The sequence below is a fragment of the Liolophura sinensis genome, chromosome 12, assembly GCF_032854445.1.
Source record: "Liolophura sinensis isolate JHLJ2023 chromosome 12, CUHK_Ljap_v2, whole genome shotgun sequence".
In the NCBI taxonomy this organism is placed as follows: Eukaryota; Metazoa; Mollusca; class Polyplacophora; order Chitonida; family Chitonidae; genus Liolophura; species Liolophura sinensis.
The window spans coordinates 18,903,400-18,929,162 of NC_088306.1; the positions used below are offsets into that span (position 1 = coordinate 18,903,400).

The 25,763-nt window shown below is 37.0% G+C and overlaps 1 protein-coding gene across 1 annotated transcript in view; it reads right to left on the reverse strand.

Annotated features, from left to right (window-relative positions):
• Positions 1 to 25,763, reverse strand: part of LOC135479762 (filamin-B-like) — a 137,059-nt gene that overhangs the window by 12,032 nt on the left and 99,264 nt on the right. The window contains exons 37-40 of the mRNA XM_064759668.1: positions 25,302 to 25,460; positions 23,851 to 23,934; positions 23,241 to 23,378; positions 21,179 to 21,352 (exon numbers count right to left, since the gene is read on the reverse strand). Coding sequence (XP_064615738.1) covers positions 21,179 to 21,352; positions 23,241 to 23,378; positions 23,851 to 23,934; positions 25,302 to 25,460 — 555 coding nt within the window. The remainder of the gene's footprint in view (positions 1 to 21,178; positions 21,353 to 23,240; positions 23,379 to 23,850; positions 23,935 to 25,301; positions 25,461 to 25,763) is intronic.

The window sequence follows — 25,763 nt, forward strand, 5'->3', positions numbered from 1 at the left end:
TGCTATTCAATACAACACAGTCACAAACATGTTATCAAAACTTTTACGCTGTTATTACAGCTGTCATGTAACATCATTCAATGATATATTAGGCTTAAATCTGGCTGATCTGGCTTAAGTTTAACCTCCAGTATCGCACTATGAACATGATATCAACCCCATCAATTGGAGTACATGTCTATTTGTTTATGATTTCAGCTGATGTATGTTGTGATGTATTGCTGACAGCTTTCATGTTTTCAAAAATGCCCTTGTATATACTTTTTCTACTTGTTCATGTATTGTAATAGAAGGCCTCTGTACAATTTGACAGTTACTCTATTTATTTATTTATTTATTTGCTTGGTGTTTTACGCCATACTCAAGAATATTTCACTTATGACGGCGGCTAGCATTAAGGGGAGAGGAAACCGAGCAGAGCCTGCAGGAAACCCACGACCAACCGCAGGTTGCTGTCAGACCTTTCCATGTAACACTTCTAACTAGGTTGGCATATTTGTCCCCCAAAAACAGCGTTGAAATGAGGGAGATGCGTATTATCATATCTAGTTGAACTGTGATTTCAACCCAAAGTTATTTACCTAAAGTCTTCTAAAATTTGGGACAGATATTAGTAATGTTGAAAGCAGAATATTACATTTCTTCACCAGCCTTTTGGAAAAGTAAAGATATGAGTATGGTGTTCATTAGATGGTCTGACCATGTGGGGAAAAAAGAAACTCAACATCGCTGCTAGAATTACATATCTATTGGCTAAAACGAGCAGGCCAGGTGTTCCAAAATTTAGAAGAAATAGGGTAGTCTGTATTCAGACTGATCAATCTCGTAATGCTCTGTTTCTGTTTACTATAAAGACAAATATAAAAACAAGCTTTACAGGTTTGAATAAACGTGAAGTTTGCTATAATTACTGATAAATAGTTCATTTCCCTTTCCGTTAAACATCAAAGGCCTAATTACTTTAATCAGCTCCTATCACACTATACCTACACTATCTGACACATTTTTGTTTGTGTTTATGCATTGAAGTAAAAAAAAGCCTGGGAAAACTTGGCTCTGGAAACTCAACAAAAATGTATGTTAATAAAAACACACCTTGATATGTAATATAAGACTTAAAAATAAAATAACTCATATACATTTACAGATCTATATTTTCCACGAATTTTTCAAACAACATGATAACTGTTAAATTAAATTTTTTTTCCTATTTCTTTAGTTATTTATTTAAATAATAGACACGAAGTAACCATCAGGCCTAAGGTACTGGTAGATATAGGTAAACATAACAACACAATAAAGGATAAATTACAATGCCTAAGTCACCTGCTAAAAATAAAGGACAGGTAATGCTTTCAACATTTTTTGTACATTTTAAATTGTTTCACATTGATGGGTAGAGGAAAACCCCACAATGTCATCATGCCACAGGATATATCTATACAGTTTTGTTACCAGTTAGTTAGTTTATTAAAAGAAATCCAGCTGATACTCTATGGCCATGTAAAGAGTACACCTGACATTACTAATTGCAAATTACCCAGGTATAAATACAGATAAATTTAACGATCGTGCGTTATGTCAAGAAGTGGTGATCTAACTGGAATTGTTTTAAGACCAATTACTGATGTAACATGTGTTATAACATTCCAGCAGGAGTTCATTTTCCCCTGTCTGCATGCTTTCTAAAATTAACAACTCATTAGAGGTTAATTAGGTCTGCTACTGGAGTTGACAGTTGGTATTAACCAGGCATATAAAGGTTTGAGCCACCTTCCTGGGCATATATCATAGAGACTTAGGAACCTAGGAAACATTCCCCTACATTTCAGGCATAATAAGTATAAATGGTAAATAATTATTGCACAAAAACTTTTTGCAAATGCAACAGGGTGATATATAACCCCTATCTTCCTCCAGACTCGAGGAGAATTTCCCTGAAATCTTGTGGTAGAAGTGTGGATTTCAAACCCAGTGATTGCTGGTTCAAATCCCCAGCCGGCACGCCCCGTCACATAAACTATAATTGCACCCCTCAAAAAGTCCTTAATCTTTCCACACATAAAAACATTTTGGATTTAGAAACATTTCTAATAACTTGGCTTGGAATGTTGGTATCTATAGTCACTCATTTTACCAACAAATTCTTGTTATTCTCTATACATATTTTCGTGTAACCATACATGAAGGTCTCTCTCTCTGTATATATATATACATATATATATATATGTCTATTCATTCACACTCACAGCTTTAGACACAGTTATTAAACGACACATGAACGGGAACTCTTAAAACAAACATTAATGAAGAAAATTATGCCCTAGAATTTTTGTTAAAAAATTTTCATTTTGGGGGTATTTTTATACCTGTAAATTACCCCTTATTATTATGCATATGTTCCATCAACGGTCAGAATTTATCAGAAATTACGTCATCGTTGATCTTGCATGGAACTCGGTGAACACCCCCCTGAAGTGCTCCGCGCAGTGTGGGCAAGGTGACATGTACACAGATACTGCATGGCTTCTTCGGGCCAGCTTGGCACCCCCTCCGCACTGCTAAACCCACCCCTTTTCGGTCTGTTCCCCAGACCCGTTCCGTCTGTCCCCTGCAGAGTTTATTTTAAACAGGTATCATCGTTGACGTCACCGCTGCAAGCTACTTAATTTCTGGACTGACCCGTGGAACCCTAGCAAAACTTGACCTTTGAAGACATTTTTACCCCCAAAAGTGAAAGTTGAAAAATTGGTTTGTACTGTTATATGTTATTGCACATGATAATCTTAACATTAAGAACTAAAACCAAAGCGTTTCATGTAGACTTTCAGATCAAAAGATTTATTACAACACCCTAGTGAAGACCCTCAGAAATAACAGGACTCAGGGTGACTGAGAGAACTGGCTTATTCTTCTCAACAAAAAGTTTTGTCATGCACACTGAAAGAAATTTTTTCTTTTTTTAGAACGAAAATAGGTCATTTTGAATAGAAGAGAAGGAAAAATTCCTGTTGCAACAGTCTGTGTGTATGTCTCCTGAAAAGCATTCTCAACTACATGTATGATATACAGTTGATATTTGAAGGGACGAGCTGGCATAACTTCATGAGAAACAGGTTGGACGAGTGGATTTGTTCAAACATCGCTGGTATAAATGTAGACACAATGGGCTAAATATTAATATAGTTTGAATAAGGTGTAGTGCACCTTTTTTAGGTGTATGGTTAATTACGTAGCACATATGCTTTGATTGAGAGAGCAGAAAAGCTGACATGTTTATACAGACAACAAAAAATCTTATGGCTGTGTTATGTGAAGTTGATACCTAATAAACCCAATCATGCCACATGGCAATGTAGCCATGCACTCTTATCTAAACATCCTACATCTAACAATGGGGGCCTCCGTGGCTCAGTTGGTTAGCGCGCTAGCGCAGCATAATGACCCAGGAGCCTCTCACCAATGCGGTCGCTATGAGTTGAAGTCCAGCTCATGCCTGCTTCCTCTCTGGGCGTATGTGGGAAGGTCTGCCAGCAGCCTGCGGATGGTCGTGGGTTTCCACCAGGCTATGCCCGGTTTCCTCCCACCATAATGCTGGCCGCCGTCGTGAAATATTCTTGAGTACGGCGTAAAACACCAATCAAATAAATAAATAAAATAAATACATCTAACATTTATCCTAAGATTCTTCAGTCTTTAGTATATAAGACATATACATAACCCTACGCAAGGACTGATAACAAGCTTACCCAGGCAAGAGTAGTGTAACTCAGAAAAACGAAAGGCTCATTTTGATTTCGGCACTGTGAAGTGTGTAATTATACACTGTGAAGCCGTCATGCTCCCTAAACTGGTACCGATACATTGTTTGGTGACTAGTATGAAGGTACAAGATAACAGCACATCTGATGCCCTCATTTTTCAACAGTTGTGCACATGAAAGAGCAAGTTTTAATGTGAATGGTGCTCCTTATTAAATTGATTTTGAAGGCAAAAGTACATTGGTTGGGTTGCCCAATTTCAGGGCTTTACAAAAATTGTGACTTTATCAATCAATAATACCCTCAGAATTTGCTTAAATTCAAACATGTGAAAGCTTTGAAGAATTACAAGTTTGAATAGTAGTATTAACAGTTTCATAATCAAATATAAGGTTTGCAGAGGAATTCAACGATAAGGCGAGGTGATCAATTTTGGCGCTCAAGCTTTCACCACATGAGTGTCATTATCAATTGTGTGCTTGACTCTTTGCCAAATTTTTATGATATTTGTAGCAATGAAAGTTTTCATCTTATTGGTGTTCAGTCATTAAGCTCTGGCCTGATCACCAGACCACTTTGATGATCAACTTTAGCCAAAATCTTCATCATTGTGGATCCATTTCCTTATCAGATTTCTCTATTAATAATTTTACATCATCAAACTAAAACGCCTATCTATATGAAAACCAGTTAAATTTTCTTTGGCTGAATTGTTAACTGTTGTACAAGAGATTGATACACTAGTTTAGACATCATTTGACAGTTTGGACAGGAAAAAAATATCTATCTGAAAAAATGTAGATGTTTTTAAACCTGAATTTGCACCTGAAGGATTCCTGTACCTACAGTTCCACCATACATGTTTCTCATATCCTTTCAAAGCTCAACTTTAAAAGGAATTCTGAAAGCATCTAAGGACAGAAAGAGTTCAACCCTGAAACTCTTTGAAACCTCCAACAACTGAAATGTGTCAACAAGAAAAACCTCTTTCAAGGTTATTTCATTCTCTTCCATTTTCCTGCTCTTAAAGAATATGTAGCCACATGAGGGTGTTTCATTGTTCCGATTTGTATTCACCTTACTGATGTGCAAGTATACATGCCTGATCACTGCAGTCTACCTACGCACATACGGCTGTGGTTATTTCGCAAGATTCGATGAAAAGTACATGTACAGGACATGAAATTAACCGTGTACTAATTGAACCATATTGAAAAATAAATTATGGGTACAAAACTGGGTGCTTGAAATCTTAGTAAAGAATTTACATCTCATTTGTCCAATTTCAGATACTATATAATTTGGGGGGGGGGGGGTTAATACGTTACTAACAGCATATTTCTTTGTGGCAAGAGACAGTTGGACAGAAAATATCCAGTTTTAAGCAACAAATGGTCCAAGTATTTTGGATACACAGTTTGAGACACCAGGATCATCTTTAGTATCAAACTCATTGACTGTGACCAATTCATCAATTCGCTTCCTATATAAATTAAGACAGAACCTTACAGTAACATATTTTCTTAATTCAGTGAATACAAAAAAAGTCACATGTCCAGCACTTTGTCAGCAAAATTCCCTCAGAACTTCCAAAGTTAGAATAAAGATAGAACCTTGGTGACTTGTAACATAAATATATTAACAGTAATAATGTTAAAAAATTGCTTAATTAACATTTACTAACACTAATGAAGAAGTGCATTTATATTCTACACCTGTATATTGCATGTACGCAAAAAGTATTTTAGCAATATATTTTGACACAAAAGTTCTCAATATTTAACTCAACAATTTGTACAAAAAAAAAATGTGCTCTTATTGTTCACTAAAAGTTTCTCTTACTGAATGCAGAACTGAAAAAATCCTGCTCATAAATCTCCTCCTTGAGGATAATTTTCGTAAGGAGCATGTTTAAAATAAAATTAATCATGATTATCATTTTTTTTATTTATTTATTTTATGTCTTACCGTCTTCAGATGTTTCCAGAGGCCCAATGATGACTTTACTTTCATTGTGTGAAACTATTTTCACACTGACTCCCTCCGGTGTTACATACTCTTCAATTCTGTTTGTGCCTTGTTTAAAAGTATCTTCATTCTCCTCGGAACTTACGCTAGTATGATGTACAGGAGCATTGTGGGAAACATTCGAAAGATCTGTAGATACCGTTTCTGACATTATAGTCCTGTTGAAACAGGAATCTGTTTCAGACTTCATGGATTCACCAAAAGTTCTGTTGGTCCTATTTTTCTCTGGGGACCTTGAACGATGTCTTCGATGTTTGGGTTTACGAAGGTCAATGAGGACTCGATCTGGGCCAGCAGAGTCTCCGAAGCTGGATGTGCTTGATGTCATGACAGTGTAAGATGGTTTCCTCTGCACAGTGTCATCAACTGAAAAAGCAGGTTCATGCGAAATTGGCACGACACGATTGGACGAGGAAAGTGGAAGACTTGTCACTGTGTCATGGGAGGGGTAGTTCTTGCTGCTGAAGGCCAAGTGATGGCTGGTTTCCAAAACATCCGGGCCGTACCCCGCAACTTTGGGGCGCGTTTCTTTAACGTAACCCGATAAGTTGTGTGGACTATGGTGGTGGTGCCCCCTGGTGGGAGAAATGTGCATCACCGTGACAGCAGAGTGTTTCTCCGGGTATCGATGTGCACCATGATGCCCTCCAGGGGAGTGATTCAAGGAGAAGTGGCTTTGATGCGACTCTCCAGATGGCCTTCTGGGAACTGCAGTCTTGTGGTTAAAATCGTAAAACATCGTGGCAGCCTTTCCTCTGGGAGGAGTATAAACCACTGGTCCTGTGTGCACGTGATGTGCGTTGAAAGGATGAACAGTGAAATGATGGCGCTCACCAGCATGGACATGAGAACCATGTCCGCGATGATGTTGCTGGTTGGCATGACGATGCCGTGGAAACCCTGCTGTGTGACTCATAGGAACGTATCTTATCACCGTCGGCTCACGGTTCTGATGCATGGCAATAGAATGCGACCGTACACCATGAGGTGGCCCATAATGCAACACCGACACAGGTTCCAAATTGTTGTTGTTATTCACTACTCGTGGCCTGGAGTCCTCATGCGACACATTGACCGGGATATGATGGACGGCCCTGGGAGAAGTTTGAGCTTCAGGGGGTGAATATTCAAAGACATCGTTCTCAGGTGTGACATGATTGATCACAGTGACAGTTTCTTTGTTGTGGTTAGTCGTCAGACTGTGGTTTATTACTGTCATTTTCTCCTCACTTGTATCCGCGACTGAACTGCGTCCGTTTCCTTCACTGGTTCTGGTTGTTGACTTGTAGCTTATCACAGTAGCAGAAACATCAGGACTCTTTCTTGTCTCATCCTCAGAGTCTAAGTTCATTTTTTGGCTGGTTTCTCCTTCCAATTCAGAGTTCATCGTATTTGCACTGTCATCGCGGTTCGTGGAATCTGCACTGGACTTCCGTCCGGTCACTTTTTGATCGCTGATCTGCTTAACTGGGCTACTGCTGACTACCACAGTTGTTTCCCTTGATTTCTCTCCCACTTCATGGTATGGTGACTCATACCGAATAACTGATGCTGGAGTTTTGAAGTTTGGCGAGGGGGTTTTCGTAGGCAGCTTCTTGCCTGTATCTAAACTGCCAGATGAATTACCTGTTTCACTTAAGTGGAACTGGGATGATTCAGATTCGACCGGCCGAAAATGACTTTCCTCTGATTCATCGTCTCTGTGGGTGCTACTCCTTAGAGACTTGAAACCAAGGTCTGACTCTGAGGCAACTAATCTTCGCTGTACATCAATCTTCGTAGTGAGATTTCGAACTTCAGCATCCGTGAGGCTAGCTGAGGGGGAATGGGGGGAAACCGAATGATTACCTTTGACATGATCCTCTGATACATCTGATCCGTGTCTGGATTCTCCATCAGAAATATGGATTTCTAGCTCCTCCTCTGAAAAATCAATTGCACTTGGGGCTGGGGAGTCAGATTTGTGGGAAAGTTCAGCGTGGTCATGAGAGATCCCATTTCTTTCAGCAGACTTGTGTACATTGGGTGAAGATTGCTGGATGGGTGCTCCAGGGGAAATAACTTTCTCTGAAGAATGTGCAAAGTTTCCCAGAACAACTAATGAATCCGGGTAATCATAGTTGGCCAAACTTGACGTTATCGACCCACTGCTTTGTGTATCCATAGCAACAGAGCTGCCAGTTGACAACCTTGATCCTGGTGTCACTTTTACTTCAGACTCTCCCACCTGACTGCTCTGTTTATCTTCATCTAGTAAAGGTAAAGCCATTTCTGTTTCATCACCCAATGGCTGTCCAGCACTGGTGTGAGCACTTGATTCAACAACAACGCCAGCATCACTGGAAAGACTATCCACTGGATACTGCACAGTGCTGTTATCTTGGTCTTGTACTCTAAACAGTTTTGACCCATGACCATTATCTGCCGAGTCATTAGACAAAGAGGAAAGTTTCCCATCAATCAATTCTAACACCTTATCATCATCACTGGAAACATGAATGTCTGCAATGACGACAACCTCTGCGCTGGAATTATAGGTGCTGTCCAAAGAGCTTGTTTCTGAGCTGATGTTTGAAAAGCGCTGGCTATGTGGGCTTTTGAAATCATCTAAATTTGTTGATGTTTTTGATGAGATCTGTTTTTCTGAAATATTGCTTTGGCTTTGGTATTTTGTTTCACCTTCATTTTGTACGTTTGTTTCATGTAAAGACTTTTCATCAGTTATTGATTCCACATTTCCTTGCTTACTGACAGTCAAATCAGATTTATCAGCTTTTTTCTCTAAGGGTTCTTGTCTGTTTTTGTCTCTTGATGTAATTAAGTCTACTTCCTTTACACTAATGTCTTTCTCTGCCTTCTTGCTTTCAATAATGGACGTCCTGCTTGCTTTTTGTGAGTGTACAGATGTCGGTGCAGATGTACTTACCAGCACATTCTTTATTTCTTTCCTCTCTTTCTCATACGTGTTTCCTTCTTTTGCAGCAGACTCCCCAAAGATTTCTGCCTTGTAGCGATTAATCTCAGAATCGTTCACGGCAATTTGTTTGTTACCAAGAGTCACCTCGTGGAAGACTTCGGGCCCCGTATCAGAGTCTATGGCTTTGTCCAGCATAATGGAGGCTATAGCTGTCTCGGTCATGGTGCTGAGAGGTTTGCGACGCCGATGTCTTTTCCCGGTGGAACCGTGAACCAGAACCGCCTTAACCAACTCTTCATCCTCTGAACTATTCACGCCCCATTGCTTTTCCCAGCATTCACACCGGACGCCATCCTGCTTTTATCCTGTGAATTCTGATTTATTCGATTTTCTCGAGATGACGCTGTCACCAATCCACTCACATTTTGTACACCATTTTCTATGATACTTGTCGACTCTGGCTTACTAGTGCTAATCTCACCACTGAAATTTGAAGATCCAGTCACATGATTCACATCATTTTGTTTAATGATTTGTGACTTATGTCCATTAGCATTTCCTGAAATGTCCAGCTTACCATTTTTTTCATCATTAGAATTAGTTTTAATTTCCCCATTAGTTTTCAGTGAAATGTTTTCACTAACATTCTTCCCAGGTGCTGTAATCTCATGTTTTGCGACAGGTGGTTGTTTCACATCATGAATCCCCTTTCTGTTAAAACGCTCAGGTGAATTGGGTGTTCCATTTAAACCTTCCTGACTTGACTGGTAGCTTTCTATCAATTTGGACACATTGAGTGAGCTCCGAGAAGCCTCTCCTTCACTGGCTGAACCATCTGACCCACGTTTAACAGTGCTGCGGTTAGTTCCCTTTGAGAATGGCTTGTTAATGTTTGTTTTGACTGAGCCATCACTTCCAGCCACACTAGGTCTGACCTTGTTTGGGGATTGGGAGTCTCCAGTCTGCCCACTTTTCTCGTCACCTTGCTCAACAATCACAATATTTAGTCCATTGACAAGTTTTTCACTGACCTGCTTTATGTGGGAATAATGACCTGTCTTCTTTTCACCAGCTTTCCTTGGGCTCTTCAAATCTCCAGATTCACTTTTGTCATTCAATGACTCAGTTTTTACTGCATTTTCCTCCTCATTTTTTCTGAAACGTTTTTTAAGAACGGAATTCAACTCATCAAAAACGTTGATTGTGTTGTTAGGCACGAATCTCCTCGGTCTGTTAGGAGTCCAGGATGGTATGTGGGTTGAAGTTGTCGTTGTGACAGGTCTGTTAGTAATTTTCTGTCCCCCTGACTGTGGAGAAGGAAGGGGAGGTGGGGGTGGTGGTACAAGAGGGGCGAGAGGCACACTCCCGGTGCTAGCCTCCTTGCTAACTGAGCCACTATTTGTTTCAGTGCCAACAGATCCGTTTACAGGTACATCCAAGCTCGACGACTTAACTCCAGGGCTATTGCCAGAACCAGTGTTAACTAAAGTGTTTCCATTCACCGAGGGAAATCCATTAGAGACAGGGTTAGAGTTTGTCACAATGCTGTTACCATTGCTGTCCACAGAGTTTTCATCTTCTGTGTTTGCCCTGTCCCCACGCACTTTACGAATGGCACGAAAAAGCTCTGACATGACACTGTCAGAGTTCTCGGCAAAGGACCGGGTCCTGGTCTCTCTGGCCAACATCTTAGTAACAGTTCACAGTCCCCGGACAACTCACCTGTACAATTGTCTGCAGTCGTTAACCTGATGGTCCTGCCTGGTAGGAAGGCCCCTTGGGCTTAGTGCTCACCTGTGAAACTTTGCTTAAGAGACAGTCTTGCTCAGGTATGCTTCACCCCCCTTAGAACTGTCCACTCAGCCTGCAGGTAACTCCGCTTTTTTACCTCGGTTAACAAGTTAATACATTTTGTCCCTGAGCAGGTGAAGAACTTCACTGGTCTGTTAATCCCTCAGACCTCAGTGGATAAACTCTGGAAAACTTTCCCGAACCCTTCCTGTGCTTGAAATCTTTAATCTTTAAATTCCTGGAGGGCATTTTAAACACACAAACACACGATGGCCCGATACTCCAGGCCTCCTGTACCTTCACTCTCAATTAATGCATCAGTAATTCCAGAAAGTCAAGCCTAAGCAAGATGTAAAAAAGCTCCAGGTTTTAATTCAGGTGGAAAACACTGCTTCTTCTTCTCCTCCTCCTCCCGTGTTCAAATCACTGTAAATACTTGGGGCAAGTCCACAAGGAAACAGTCCTGCTAAAGTTTACCCTTAGTCTACATGAACAGTTCAGGAACGTCTGCAGCAGCCTTACCTGCGCTTCACATACAAACACCTGTGCACGATTCCTATTTTTTTTTCATCTACGTGACCTTTTTAGTGAAACCACTGCAACAGTCTGGTTGCAGTTTTTTTCCTGTTGTCGTTGTCCTGCACTTTCCACATGGAGACAAACTCTGCATGTCTCCCACCTTTCACAGAATATAACACAGCTACTAAGCATTTGTCTGCATGACCGAGCAGAAATCTACACTTAAAAATAATCTTCTCTTTCAGTTGTTACTTTCACTAGTTTCCTCCTCCAAGCAAAATATTTCAGATCAGTTCAACTAAATTCCAGGTGAGTCTGATATACCTATGGAGTAAATACACATGTACCTGTGCTTGAGTCCTGTACTTAATGGCAAGGTTTTAGACTACACGCCCCCTCACCCATTACACTGGCACTGAGGTTGTCAATCACATATGTCTATACTTATATATATATATATATATATATATATTTACCCATGGTCACACCTTACAGCATGGATTCTTTCCAAGCCTTATGCCACAATGCTTATTTGGCCTTTAAATACACTGTACCATAAATCTGTTAAATATCCCTCACCTATGCTTAATCTCAAGGAATCTATTGTGGAAGACTGTCCTGCAAAATACACGTCAAAGATTTGGCAAAAATAAAGAGAGTTTGCACGGTCTCACTATCTACAGTCACACACATTTTAACCCTGTACCATAAACATGCCAATAGTCTGTGGCTGAAAAACTTCACGGCTGAACGCAAATCTATTCATCCAAACAGGTAACAGAGAATGTATCCCTGGGGTAAATGACCCTACTGGTAAAGTCTAAAGCCTGTTGTGTAACCAGGGATTACAAACCTTGTTACACAGAGCAGTGACTGCAAGGGGCCATGTGTGGGGGTGGGGCTGTTTGTGTGGAGGCAGGGGTGGATAAATTCTAAATTCTAGTACAGATTTAGGAGCAGTGTTATTGTTGCATAGAATCTGTCTATTACATTAGTCAATTAAGCCTTAAAGGCATTCAACTTAAAGATATAGACTTATGCATTAGTACAGTTATGGTTCCAGATTATTTTAGCACTCTTTAAAACCATGGATTAAATCCTTGAAAATAAAACATTCAGCGTCGAAAGATTTTATCGTTCACTTTTGTGCTTTTTTTCAATTTTTCAGTCCTGTTTAGGTTTGAGAATAAGGGAATGTTAATTATACATTGCATAAGCGCTATATTATAAATTTTAAAAAGAGGCCTTAAATGTTGTATGAAACATATTGCAATAATAAAAAAAAAAAAACAAAAAAAAAAAAAAAAACAAAAGTCAAGAAAGTACAGGTTTATTAACAGGTATAAAAACTTAAATAAACATAAATCAACTTATTTTCATTCATGAACTACCGGTCATACACTCTAACAAACATTTTTAAAAGGTTCATTTAACTTTGTCAAATTCAAAAATAAAACTACCGGATGAACTGCATGAATGCACCTCAAAAAGACTCGCCACTGAGGGTTTTAAGTCTTCATTGGGCAAATTTTTTAAGGATTTTACATTGTACCAAGACTGTAATTTTACTCATGTGAAAAGATTGATAAAGCTTTTGGAGCCCTGACAGAAGCCCACTGATAATTACATTTCGCCAGAGTTCAGATCAGCTATTCATGCATGTCTGGTTGTGCATTATACCCAACACGAGAGCTTTTTTGGACGTGATGATATTTACTTGGTAAAGTACGTTATTCGGTGCCTCAGCAACAAAGGAGCAACATGGGACAAGCATGGGAAAAGGGCATCAGCCAGTTACAAAAGTGTGAAAGTTGCCATGAAAAAGCGGAGTCATTCATTCTTACGGCAAACACTAACTTCAAGTTTAGTACTAAGAAGCCCTGACGTTTCTCTATCACATTGTATTATACACATCCTCTAACCTGTGACGGTGGGAAGAAAATCGTCGGAGAAGAAAAATGTCCTGGTAAACTTAACATATATACTAGCTGCCATTCTTTGCAAATTAACTCAAATTATAATGAGGATCTTATATCCTAATAACAATTTTTTTTTATACATAGATTAATATAGAAAAAAAAAGATTTAAAAAAAAAAGGGAAAAGAAATCTAGATATTTAATGCCTCCATCCATTACTTTATCGATATTGATACTATTAATCTGACATGCTCATATGTCTCTAACATGCATGCATGTATCTAAAAATAACATCTGTCTATGTAAGAACAAATCACACAAACCACTCCACTGCTTATAATAGTTACTACATTTAACATTTCATGTCAAAAAGCACTGGCTGGATGATTGCATACAGCAAATAACTTTTCATACTTCTAACTATAGTGAAAATTCCAGACTGGTATGTATCTTAAGTTCGTGGTATGAAATAAATGCTGAAAGTCAAAAAAAAAAAAGAAGCTTTATGTCACGAGACAAGTGGCACACGACAAGGTGACACGCTGAGAATAACGCTATTTAGTCACACACTGGGAAAACTATTCACTGAAACAAATTAGTAATCACGAAAATTGATTTCTATATTTCAGATAACTGTATTTCACCTGAAATTCTGCATTTTTTCAAGTGTTGCGTGGGAGATTTTTGTAAAGCCTGATTCTGTTGGTATAAAAAGTGTCGTATTAAGACATTAATGAGTTTCTGGATTTATATATTATTATACCATATTTACATACCAAACTTGAGGTGAAATACACTGTTTGCTATTCTGATGATTTCTGCTGAACAAGATTAGCATTTACCTTCAGGAAAATAAAAACTCATTCTATATCGTGAAAGGAAGCTCTTCAAATATCTATGACAATCCCGATGCAGAAGCAGTTCAATAGTACATAGCTCATATCTCTTCACTAAACAATTACACTTCCACTTCCGCAAGAAGAACGAAGGTTGTTTCCGGCCAGAACAAAAACAGAACTGGGAAGGGGAAGAACCTGCGTATCACGTTCTACATTTGTACCTGTGTGACAGAATACATGTTCTTTGATTACAGGGTTTATATCTCAGAAATATTTAAAATGACTATAAAATGATGACGAGCTCATTTTTCCTTTTAACAATCTGTTTACCTACATGTTTATCCATATACATGTACAAGTATTAAAAACAATGCACAAACAATACTAAGAAAATATGAAGAACCTTCACCTGCCATATTTTGAAAAAAAATTTTTTATTTGAACTGGTTTTGTCCTAATGACTGAAATTAAGGCAAACACCTTAAACATTTGGCCACACTCCACTCCACTTATGTTTTAGAATCATATCAGCCTGAAGTGGATTGTATATATCCTGTTTTCCCTTTTGACTTTCAACATTTTTGCGCTAACATTCAAAGAGCACAACCTGGCAACTAAGCAGCTTCTTCAAAGTCATCAAACAATAATTTTCCACTGCTTGTCACATTTCTGTACCAATTTTCCTTTCAATACACTCACAAGCTGTCATAATTTTCCACTGCTTGTCACATTTCTGTACCAATTTTCCTTCCAATAAGCTCACAAGCTGTCATAATTTTCCACTGCTCGGCAAGTTTCGGTACCAATTTTCCTTTCAATACACTCACAAGCTGTCATAATTTTCCACTGCTTGTTACATTTCTGTACCAATTTTCCTTTCAATACACTCACAAGCTGTCATAATTTTCCACTGCTTGTCACATTTCTGTACCAATTTTCCTTTCAATACACTCACAAGCTGTCATAATTTTCCACTGCTCGGCAAGTTTCGGTACCAATTTTCCTTTCAATACACTCACAAGCTGTCATAATTTTCCACTGCTTGTCACGTTTCTGTACCAATTTTCCTTTCAATACACTCACAAGCTGTCATAATTTTCCACTGCTCGGCAAGTCTCGGTACCAATTTTCCTTTCAATACACTCACAATAAAGTTAAAGGGGCTATACCAGAGTTATTGGCTAAAAATCGCTTAGTGCAAATCCAACTGAATTTTCCAAGTGCTATTATTTACAGTCTGATATTTTACGAGTCTCACATTTACTCAAATGCAATAATTGGAGCTATTACAGTTAAATACAGAAAATTTTATTTGATTAGTACATATGGATTGATGGCCAAAACTCTCCAGTGCAGCCTCTTTAAAACATTAATGAATATGTTGATTATTTGTACCTTTTCATTTATTGGTTCCTCTCTGGCTATAAGTGGGAACCTGTGGATGGTTGTGGATTTCCCCCGGGATCTGCCCGGTTTTCTCCCACCATAATGCTTGCCGCCGTCGTATAAGTGAAATATTCTTGAGTATGGCATAAAACATAAATCAAATAAATAAATAAATAAATTTAATTGAGTACTGAAGTAAACATGTTCTTACATACATATACACACTTTAAATTCGTTGATCAAAGAATTGAGGCAGGTCATAACAACTGCTCTCTTACTGAATCTTAAAAAAGGTTTCAAGAATATTTTCTGTAGACAAATAAAAATTATACTTTATGTGAAGCCCTGAAACTGGTCAACGCGAAGAGTGTAGTTCTGGCTCCAAAATCAAATTTGATCAAAAATGAGTATAAATGGTGATGAAAGTTAATCACCATTACATGTGTATTTCTGTGTAGCTAAGGTTGTGCAAAGTCATGAGTCAATGGAGCTGATTTTTCTCCGGGGGAGCACGAACAGGCAGATGTGTATATATATATATACATATATATATATATAAATAGAAATGCAGGTGTATCTTCATATAATTGGCCATAACAGGTAATGTTTTTACACTTAATATGGAAAAGCTTGTTAGTGACCACCTGGCTAATTATTTACTGGTAAGACGAATCGTAACAGAGTTCTCGGCAGTTTTACCTGACAGACATAATTACCTACACAAAAACTCGTTACTCTGCAGGTAAAAAGCATGTTAACATGCTACACCTGCATACAGAACAAACTCATTACCTAAATACCACGTGTGTGATTGTGTGTAATGATAATGCACAACCTATACATAACCTTATCATTTTATTATCTCATAGATATTAGTCTCTGATTCTTTGAATTTAATTATTAAAGTAAAATTTATTCTAGCAAAGAAAATGTAAATTAAGTGATAATAGCCCTGCATGTTGCTCTTGAAATCAGAATAACTGTAGTTCAGTTTATACATCATCCAAAATGACACCTATTACAACCCTAATTCCGTCAGATCCTCAATCAATTACTGGTGACATTCACCATTTTTATACAAACCATCCTGAATACCTAATTTTTACTTATTTAATTATCTCCGTTACTAGAATGCTATATAAACAAAACAGGAATTGATATATCAATTTACATCTTTAATTATCATATGTAAAAAAAAAAAGAAATAATAAGAATAAAAAAACAGGTAATTCACCTAAATTCAGCTTTTTTTTCAAGTGACACATTTTGCTTGATTTCGACTGATTCCTCCAAGTTTTTTGTGAAGTTTAAATGATTTCTTATCAGAAAAACTTAAATGTTGGTATCAAAAGTATAATTTTAAGACCTTTCTCTGCCTCTGAAAGTGCACTTACACATACCAAACTTTAGGTGAAAAACAGAACTTACATTTTACATCTTGAATTATTTATTTCCATTTCACACACTATCAATGTACATACTGGTTTGCTTTTACACAGTTAGTTTTACTTGATAATCATTTATGTGATAAAGGTGAAGCTCTGTTACAGCATGCAGGTGTTGTGATATAGGTGAAGTGTTAATTACCAGGTATTTCACCCTAACCATGATTATAATCACCTGAAATCAATCAGGGTCATTACTGTGATATGTTGGTCATGTCGTGTGAAAAAACTGGACTACCTTTATATATATATGTATATACACATCAAAGGACATGACAGTTATAAATATGCTTAGGGGTGAGTTTGTCAACAGTGATACTTAGGCTATAAAATGTGAATCATGATTTCAAACATTCACATCTAAACACTACATACCTTCAGTCAAAGTACCGTACCGGTATACATGACTCAGTTTTATATGTACATGTGTGCAAAAAGAATATTTCTACATTGAAAATGAATATTCTGTCAACAATAAATCACCTGTCTCAGTTTTTTTTCTTTCATCTGAACGATGCTTTAAAAGTTTGTTCATTTTGAGATATTTTCACAGAAATGTGTACACTGTCACATTGTAAGTGAAGAAGTCTGTCATCTTTCAAATGTCATATCTAAAAACAATTTCCTAAGGGATTCATGTTCGTGAAAGCGTTCCACCGAATACATTCATTACTCGAACACGAATGTCTCACTAATATATAAATGTATGATAATAAATAACTAGCTGCTATAAACATTCATGTTCGTGAAAGCGTTCCACCGAATACAGTCATTACTCGAACACGAATGTCTCACTAATATATAAATGTATGATAATAAATAACTACCTGCCATAAAGATTCATGTTCGTGAAAGCGTTCCACCGAATACATTCATTACTCGAGCACGAATGTCTCACTAATATATAAATGTATGATACTTAATTATTTCAGCTGACAATGTCGTTTTGACTTTTTGAAAAATGGAATTGATATTTTGAAAAGCGCAATGGTATATATGATTATAGCTGCATCAAGGGAGAGTAAACTATTCAATTCGGCTGAGTCACTCTCTTGCCATGAAGATTATAATTTCAATTTCAATCAATTGATCGACTGGTGCCTTCTGCATAAGGATAAAAGCATTTTCTGTCATTTTGTTTAACTCTTTCCCGCTCACTGAAATACAACAGGGTTAAACTGCTTCTGAATGTATATCACACCTGTGATTTACCTTGATACCTGACATACCCTGAATCAGGTGAGAACCATGTCCACCCTGCTAACGGGATTATCCAGGGATCGAACAATTTAACTGATTAACTCCTGCAGATTATCCTCAGATTATAGGATTAACAGGGTAAGGCTAAATTCTAAGGTCAAACAACCCTCATGAAAGTTAGGAGTGTCTTACTCTGTTCACACTTTTGAAAGGAGTCTAAAGATACACTGAAATTTTTGGACATTGTAACTCTCATAAATTCTACAATGAATCATTTTGGTTTACTTTTGGTAATTCAACGTGGCTCTTATAGACAACCATTACTTCTATATTTGTATTTTTATTTATATATCTTCTGTTTTCTTGACACTGATTCCCACATTCTCATCAAACTAATGAGTGATGTAGTCATCCACATTGGAAGCTTGGTCATGTACCATAAAGAAATCAAGAATTTATCTGTTCCTAATTATGAAACATGTTGAATAATAGTATTCAGTTCTAAATTAAACTTCTAAATACCACTGATGAAACTGATGAAGTTCACTATATCAATCTATGAACATAACAACTGACAGAACTAGGTAAACTGTATTTCACCGAATTTATTTATTTGATTTGTATTTGACGCCATACTCAAGAATATTTCACTTATACAACTGCAGCTAGCATTATAGTGGAAGGATAAACGGGTAGAGCCCTGGGGAAACCCACAACCATCTGCAGGTATATTTATGTATATTTACCTATGTAAAAATTCATGTTCTGCAGCAATAAAATCCATGCAAAGTCTTTGATGCAAGTCAATGCAAGTCAAACTTTTTCCAAGAAATTACCCCTACTTCACAAAAAAAAAAATCTTCAGCGACTTTGCAATGTGGACGAATCATTCACAATCAACCAATATGTGTCAGCTGAAAAATGCTAAACTCTACATTTGTACCACATTTTACTGAAATATTTCTAGGGAAAAAAGTACATTTTTAGAAGCAAATAAGGGATATAAAATATTATCTTTGTGCTGAAACTTACAATTCTCCAGTTAGGTACACTGTTTTTCAAACTACTATGCCTCTAAACATTTGTTTATGGTAAATAAAACTCTTAGAATCAGTGAAAATAACAGACTAAGTTGTTGTCAAAAAGTTTAGGATAAATACATTACCTGTCTAGAAACATTATGCAACTGTAACACACACAGGATGACAGACTGCTTAGTCACATTCCTATATACCCCAAAATAACAGCAACCAGGTGTAAAACATGAACAATGAGTTAAACAGCAATCATACCTGAGGCCTGCATGGTCATTGAGCTAACCTGGCTGGGAAAATAACTCTCAGTAACCCCAGGGTTCTGGCGGTGAGGGGTGGGGGTGGGGAGGCTTACAGAACAGTAGACATACAGGGCCAGTGGTTTATAGCTCCTTCCTTTAAGGTGCACAGAGTTCTAATCAAAACGATTCCAGATTCAATCAGCGGAGAACAGCAGCATGAAGGTGAAAATTAGGTGCTAAAATCACAGCAGGATGTTAGACACAATGGCCAAGGCAGTTCACACCCCTCACCATGTAATACACTGATTCTGAGACCCCACCCCAGGGACACCGATTTCAGGGAGAACCCTTTCACCGCAGGAAGGTTTTGTACACATTAATGGTTTAATCGATTCCACTTGTTCAAACAGTGGTACATGCTGATACAGGGTAATGCCTCAGAAAGTATGGAAATAAATACTTTTTACATTACTACCTGGGATTGCCAGCGAGCATGAAAAAGCCATCACAATTCCTACAGGCAATATAGATCAACTACACCTTTTTAAATGCTTACTTGGTTCCATGAATTTTGTGAAATACAAATGAATTAAGCCATACTGTTCTGTGTATTCTGATTATTGATTTTTCTCACGATAAAAAAGAATCATGCCCAGACTTAATTGGGACAAATATTCAGCAGTAAAGAGTATAAAGCAGTTCATTTAATAATTATTATAGTTTCATTATTTAATAATAATTAGGATTTCCCTTTTATAATGTACAACTTAGTACCTTTACATGGATGTGGCTTTATTTATTCATTGCTAGTAATTTACTTCGTTTATTTTATTTCTCTCATGAGACGCAAGTTCATGGAGGAAAGCGTCAGCCAGAATTCATTATAGAAACAGCCTTTTGATCATAAATATAAAGGAAGAGAGTGGTGTTGCTAGTAGGTTGCAGATTATGTCAATCACAATAAATCTCTGACAAAAATTATCAGACACATATATCAACAAAAATAAGGGAAGAATCAATCAAACTGTATTCCACACTACAGCTTGGATGGGTTCCTTGTGATGCTCAAAAAAGCAACGTGTTGAGGACACCAGAAATGACACTACTCAATCACAATGACCCTTGTACTGCTAACTACAGAGACATGATTAAGACACCAGACACAACACTACACACAAGCACAATGATCCTTGTGATGTTCACTAAAATAACAAGTTGAAGACACCAGAAACAACACTCCACAAAATCACCATGATCGCTGTGCTGTTCACTGAAGACACAAGATATATTACACTACACAATCAAAATGATTTCTGTGATGCTCACTAAAGCACCATGAAGAACACACCTGGCAGGACACTACAAACAATCACAATGATCCTTATGTTTGCGCTAAGTAGCATGATGAAGACACCAGACATAATACTACACACAATCACAATGATCCTTGTGCTGCTCATTAAAGTAACATGGAGAAGACACCAGAAATGCCACTACATTTAATCACAATGATTCTTGTGCTGCCCACTGAAGCAACATGTTGATGAGACCTAAGATTACCTGCTGTCAAGTGAATAGGACTGAACATAAAAAAAAACAAAACAAAAAAAAACATAATTTGCCCCTAAAAATGCATATGAACATGTTCTGTAGTAAATTTTTTCATTTTTCATAACACACAAGTCACGGTGAATAAATGGACACACTTGTGAACTACCTAGCTTTGATCATTTAAGCGAACTGTTTGCTTCAAAAACAGCCATTTTCTTCCTGAATTTAAAGTGATAAAGAATCGATGCCAATTGCCTGACAGTGGAGATAGGGTTTCCTGGGTTAAATCTTGTGACTTTGGTCACACTTGAATAAATGTCGTACCTAAAATTCAGCTTAGGCAAGACATAGCCCGGACTTACCTAACTCTCACACCAGCCAATCTGAATCCATTCTGTATTCTTTAAAAGTTACTGTGATATTTTTCGTTCTATGCTGCAATGTTTGCTGTGTTAAGTTAGCAAAACTACTGATGATGTGTGTACTACAATGTATCTGTAAATGTCACCTCCTCCAATGATGTTCATTGATAAGAAGCTCAACCTACCTGGCACATCCATCCCTCCGTACGTTATGTAGATCTTGTACCTGCCAGGCTCGTGGGGCTCAAATCGCACGTGTTGTCCGTCACGCGTCTCCTGTACCTCAGAATGCACGTGGTGACCTGAGGGACCAATCACACGCACTGTGTGCTCGGCTTTTCCAGCGTGGCTGTAGTCGACTGAAACGCAACAACATCAGAATTAGGTGTCAACTGGATGCTTGAATGGTGACAAGCTTTTCAGGGTATTTCCAATGACGATACTGTCTGAAGAGAAAATTGCTCTATATATTTCTTTTAGTGATAGCTTAGGTCATACTGAAGAATATTGCCCTTATATCTATATGGTAAGGTTTATGTCAGAAACTGAGAAAAACTTATGTGAAGCCCTAAAACTCTGGGCCCAGTTGTTCAAAACTGGTTTAAGACTTAATACCAGATTTAACTTTAAGCCAAGTCTTCAATTTTGTACTCAGTCTAAAAAAAATTGTGTAACATTATATTAAATATGATCTAAAAATGTTATATTTTGGAGAACTGCACTGGCTGCTGAATTTGGCTTAAAATTTAAATATGAAATATGACTTGATACCAATATTAGCCAATACACTTTTCAATAACTGGGTCCTAATGTAAGTGCTTCTGACGTGCAAATGACCGTACAACCAGTTTCAGAAATTTATTTTCATTACATGTGACAGTTTACAACATTTATGACACATTATGACTTTGAAGGTTTTAAGCTGGCCATTTAGAAGAGGTATTCAAATTCCAGATGAGCTAGTATTTACAAATGTTCATTGATGTGACAGAAACGTACTCTACGAGTTAGTATCCTATATTTCTGGGAGATGGTATAAAAAATAAAACATTTTATATTCACACTGACACCTGACTATCTGATCTGAAATGTATGAATATGTATTCATGGTTCAGGTATAAAAGTTACACTATGCTGTTAAATATCCTTAAAGTATTTGGATAAAAATTTAATCAATCAAGTGAAAATAATCTAAACTTATGCCATTCAATTGCAAACGATTTTGCTGTTAAACTGCTTTCACATAACGATTTTGCTGTTAAACTGCTTTCACATAACGATTTTGCTGTTAAACTGCTTTCACATAACGATTTTGCTGTTAAACTGCTTTCACATAAAATCATTGAAACCATTTTTACCATTGCCTCTGATCTATGTTTAGTCTACTTATTCATTGTCACCTTTGTAAAACTATGTCATGTAAATCCAGAAACTGGCTCCTTAATTCCTGTGGACAATTTCAATTTATCCCTCTGGAGAACTCACTTGCTTACTGATTTCCTGGTTATGCAAAATTCTCTTTAGACATGACATAAAGTGGTCAGACCAGTTTTATCAGCTCTGTCAACAGCATTACCTCCCTTGAACACAGCACTTTTGTAAGAGAGACATGTAATTAATTGATCAAGTCTCTAATGGCACAAACTCACCAAATCTCATTTAGATATTTTAGTCGTTAAATACATCAAAGTTCTTTGTGAACTCAAGAAGATTTTGGTTGTCTTTGCTCTTTTAGTGTAACAGCCATATTAAATAGCTTCTTTTGTTGTATTACAGTGTGGCGTCCATCATCTGTGTTTGTGCTTGGAAAACGACAAATATCCACACTCACTCACTCACTACATCAAACATAGAATTCAGTACATTTCAGCCAGCGAAAATAAAATGCAATTTGCACCACTTTTAAAAACTCGTTATTACAAGAGCTAAAGATGTGTCCTTTCTTTTTTATGAATTATATTATCATTCATTACTTATACAAATTATTTGAATTGTCTGTGTCCTAACAAGACATCATTTGTTAATTATCCATTTATTTGATAGGGGTTTAATATCGTATTCAAAAAATTTTCACTTTGTATGATGTATGTTATTTATCATGTTACACCACATGGTAAATAACAAATAACAACAATATGATATAAGACCCATTATTCACGGCCAACGAAACAAAAAGACAAACCGAGTGACAAAGTCTTGCCCTACAAAACAGGTAAACTGTCGGCGAACATTTTGGAAATCTCTTACCATCAAAACTGGCCATTTCATTGACACTCCCATAGCGGATGTTCTCCACCCGAATTCTGGAAATGTCAAAGACGTCCACGTAAAACGGGCTCCCCTGAATCTTACGTCCTCCAAACAGTACGTCAATGGTGTAACGCCCTGAAAGAAAAACAACCGACATAGCCATTGTTGGTTTTGTTTTTATATTCAGAGTTTTGTTTAATTATTTATTTTCCTACTTTTATTCATGCTGAATGAAAGGTTCAAGAAGATGACGTAGTTAAAAAAAAAAAGAATCAAATAAATTAAATCTGATCATATCCAGATGAATTCATTTACTCATCTGACAGGTGTTCAACACTGTACTCAAGATTCTTTTGTTTCTATGGCAACGGTAACATTCATGGGTGAAATAATTTGACTTTACAGTATTTCTTTATTTGATTAATTTTTAACAAACTCAATAATGTCTCACTTTAATATATTACACTAATAAGGTTTAGAAGGAAGCTACTAACTACTGCCCTTCACTGGGAATCTGACAAACTTATTGACTTGAAGTTGCAAAGAAAAACCAGAAAAAAAGAGTTTTTGCAACAAAAACCCAAGGAGAGTTTAAGAATTTGTTTACCAGGAATCGTTGGTGTCCATTCAACTCTGTAGTCGCCATCACTCTGTGGGATGATTCTAGCCGGAATCTGCTCCCCATTGGGCGCTGAGGAAGAGTTAACAAATCAAACATATACTATCTTAACACATATTTCAATCTTTAAAAGAAAGCTGTTTAAAATTTTGAAAATGTAATTACGGTACTTAGCTTATCCTCTGAACCTGTAATGTAAGCAGACACTCACAATTAAAAGGCTAAAAAACAAACAATGGTAAAAAGTGAAAATAAAGGGTGCACTGTGCTGATCACAACATCGACAACAATGTGCATGAATGATTTCTGGGAGTGGGTGTTGGTGTAGACACCATCAAATACATTTTGTTAATATGAAAAAAAAGCTTTTTTTTTTTTTTTTTTTTTTTTGAAATTTTGTATTTCGGTATGAATTGGAATTATACCCATGAAACCTTAAAAATTAAAAAATGGTCATTGTCATTTTTAGTTTGTCATCTCTTCCATGGTTTTATTTATGACTTTTATTTTAGTTAATATCAAGTTGTCACATCTTCTTTCATCCATCTGTAAGTTCATCCAAAACCATTCATCCCAAACCATTCATCCAAAAACATTCATTCAAACCATTCATCCCTCACGGCTTCTTTTCTATCCCAGTGAATGCATGTTTTTAAAACTCTCATTGTTTATTGCTTTATTTCTGGCACAGTAATATGAAAAGAAAGGCAGACAGCAAATCAGCTTTTGAATGTCAACAAAAGAAGAGGAGAAATAAAGAACATCATGCAGTTCGAATACATCAGAGCTGGCATAACGTATGCCCCTACAGCATACAGACAAACTCAAACACCAAGAGTCATAAGCATTCTTTATTTGTTCACCATTTTTTAATACAAAATATTCTTTAACGAATCCACAAAATGTAAATATTTCGGTAACACACATGTACATGTAACATTCATATATTTAATAATGACCTTTTTACTTGATATCAAAATAAAAGAGTTTGATGCAAGTTTAGAAAAAAATAAATAAGTTCAAGAAGTAAGTAAAATACTGAGGAGAACCAACCACTGAAATGATGGAAAAAACTTGTAAAGTACAGAAAAAAGCTTGCAAAGTAAAGGAAAAAACTTGTAAAGTACAGAAAAAAGCTTGCAAAGTAAAGGAAAAAACTTGCAAAGTAAAGGAAAAAAACTTGTAAAGAAAAGGAAAAAAGCTTGCAAAGTAGAGGGAAAACTTGCAGAGTAAAGGAAAAAAACTTGTAAAGAAAAGGAAAAAAAACTTGAGGAGAGATCAAGGAAAAGAACTGAAAACTTTTATTAACCAAAAGGGGGAAAAAAAGGAACAAAAAAACCCAGTGTTTAAAACAAACAACTCAGGCAGGTTAATATAATTCAATGCCACATAGTTTGTGTCTTCCAGACAACCCAAGCACTAAACGTTTCCATAGCAACCTCTGATGATGATGTCAAAGTCATCCAAGTTGACCTTGGCGCCGTCCATTTCCAGAAGGAACTGACTCTTTCTCTGCGCCTGATGCGCGACAGCCCCCTGGAAATTGATCCGAATTGTAGTAGGTTTTTCTTCCTCCACCTGAATCAGCAAAGGGCTTCCTACAAAACAAAAATGGTACAGGGACATAGAAAGACAACACACATTTCATAACATGATTTTCACTCCACTGAAGCGATAACATTTTGCTCTCTGCTTTTTGTAAACTTTTGTGAAAAACAAGGTACAGTGAGTTAAATTACATATTTACACTTTAGACCATGGTGTTATTGTCTTGCTTCATTAAAATTACCAAAAATGACTACAAATATACATTTTAACTCATGTAACAATATGTACAATATAATGTGCTGAATATGAGCTGATACAATACATGAACTTATTAAAAATCCAAAGTTTAACCC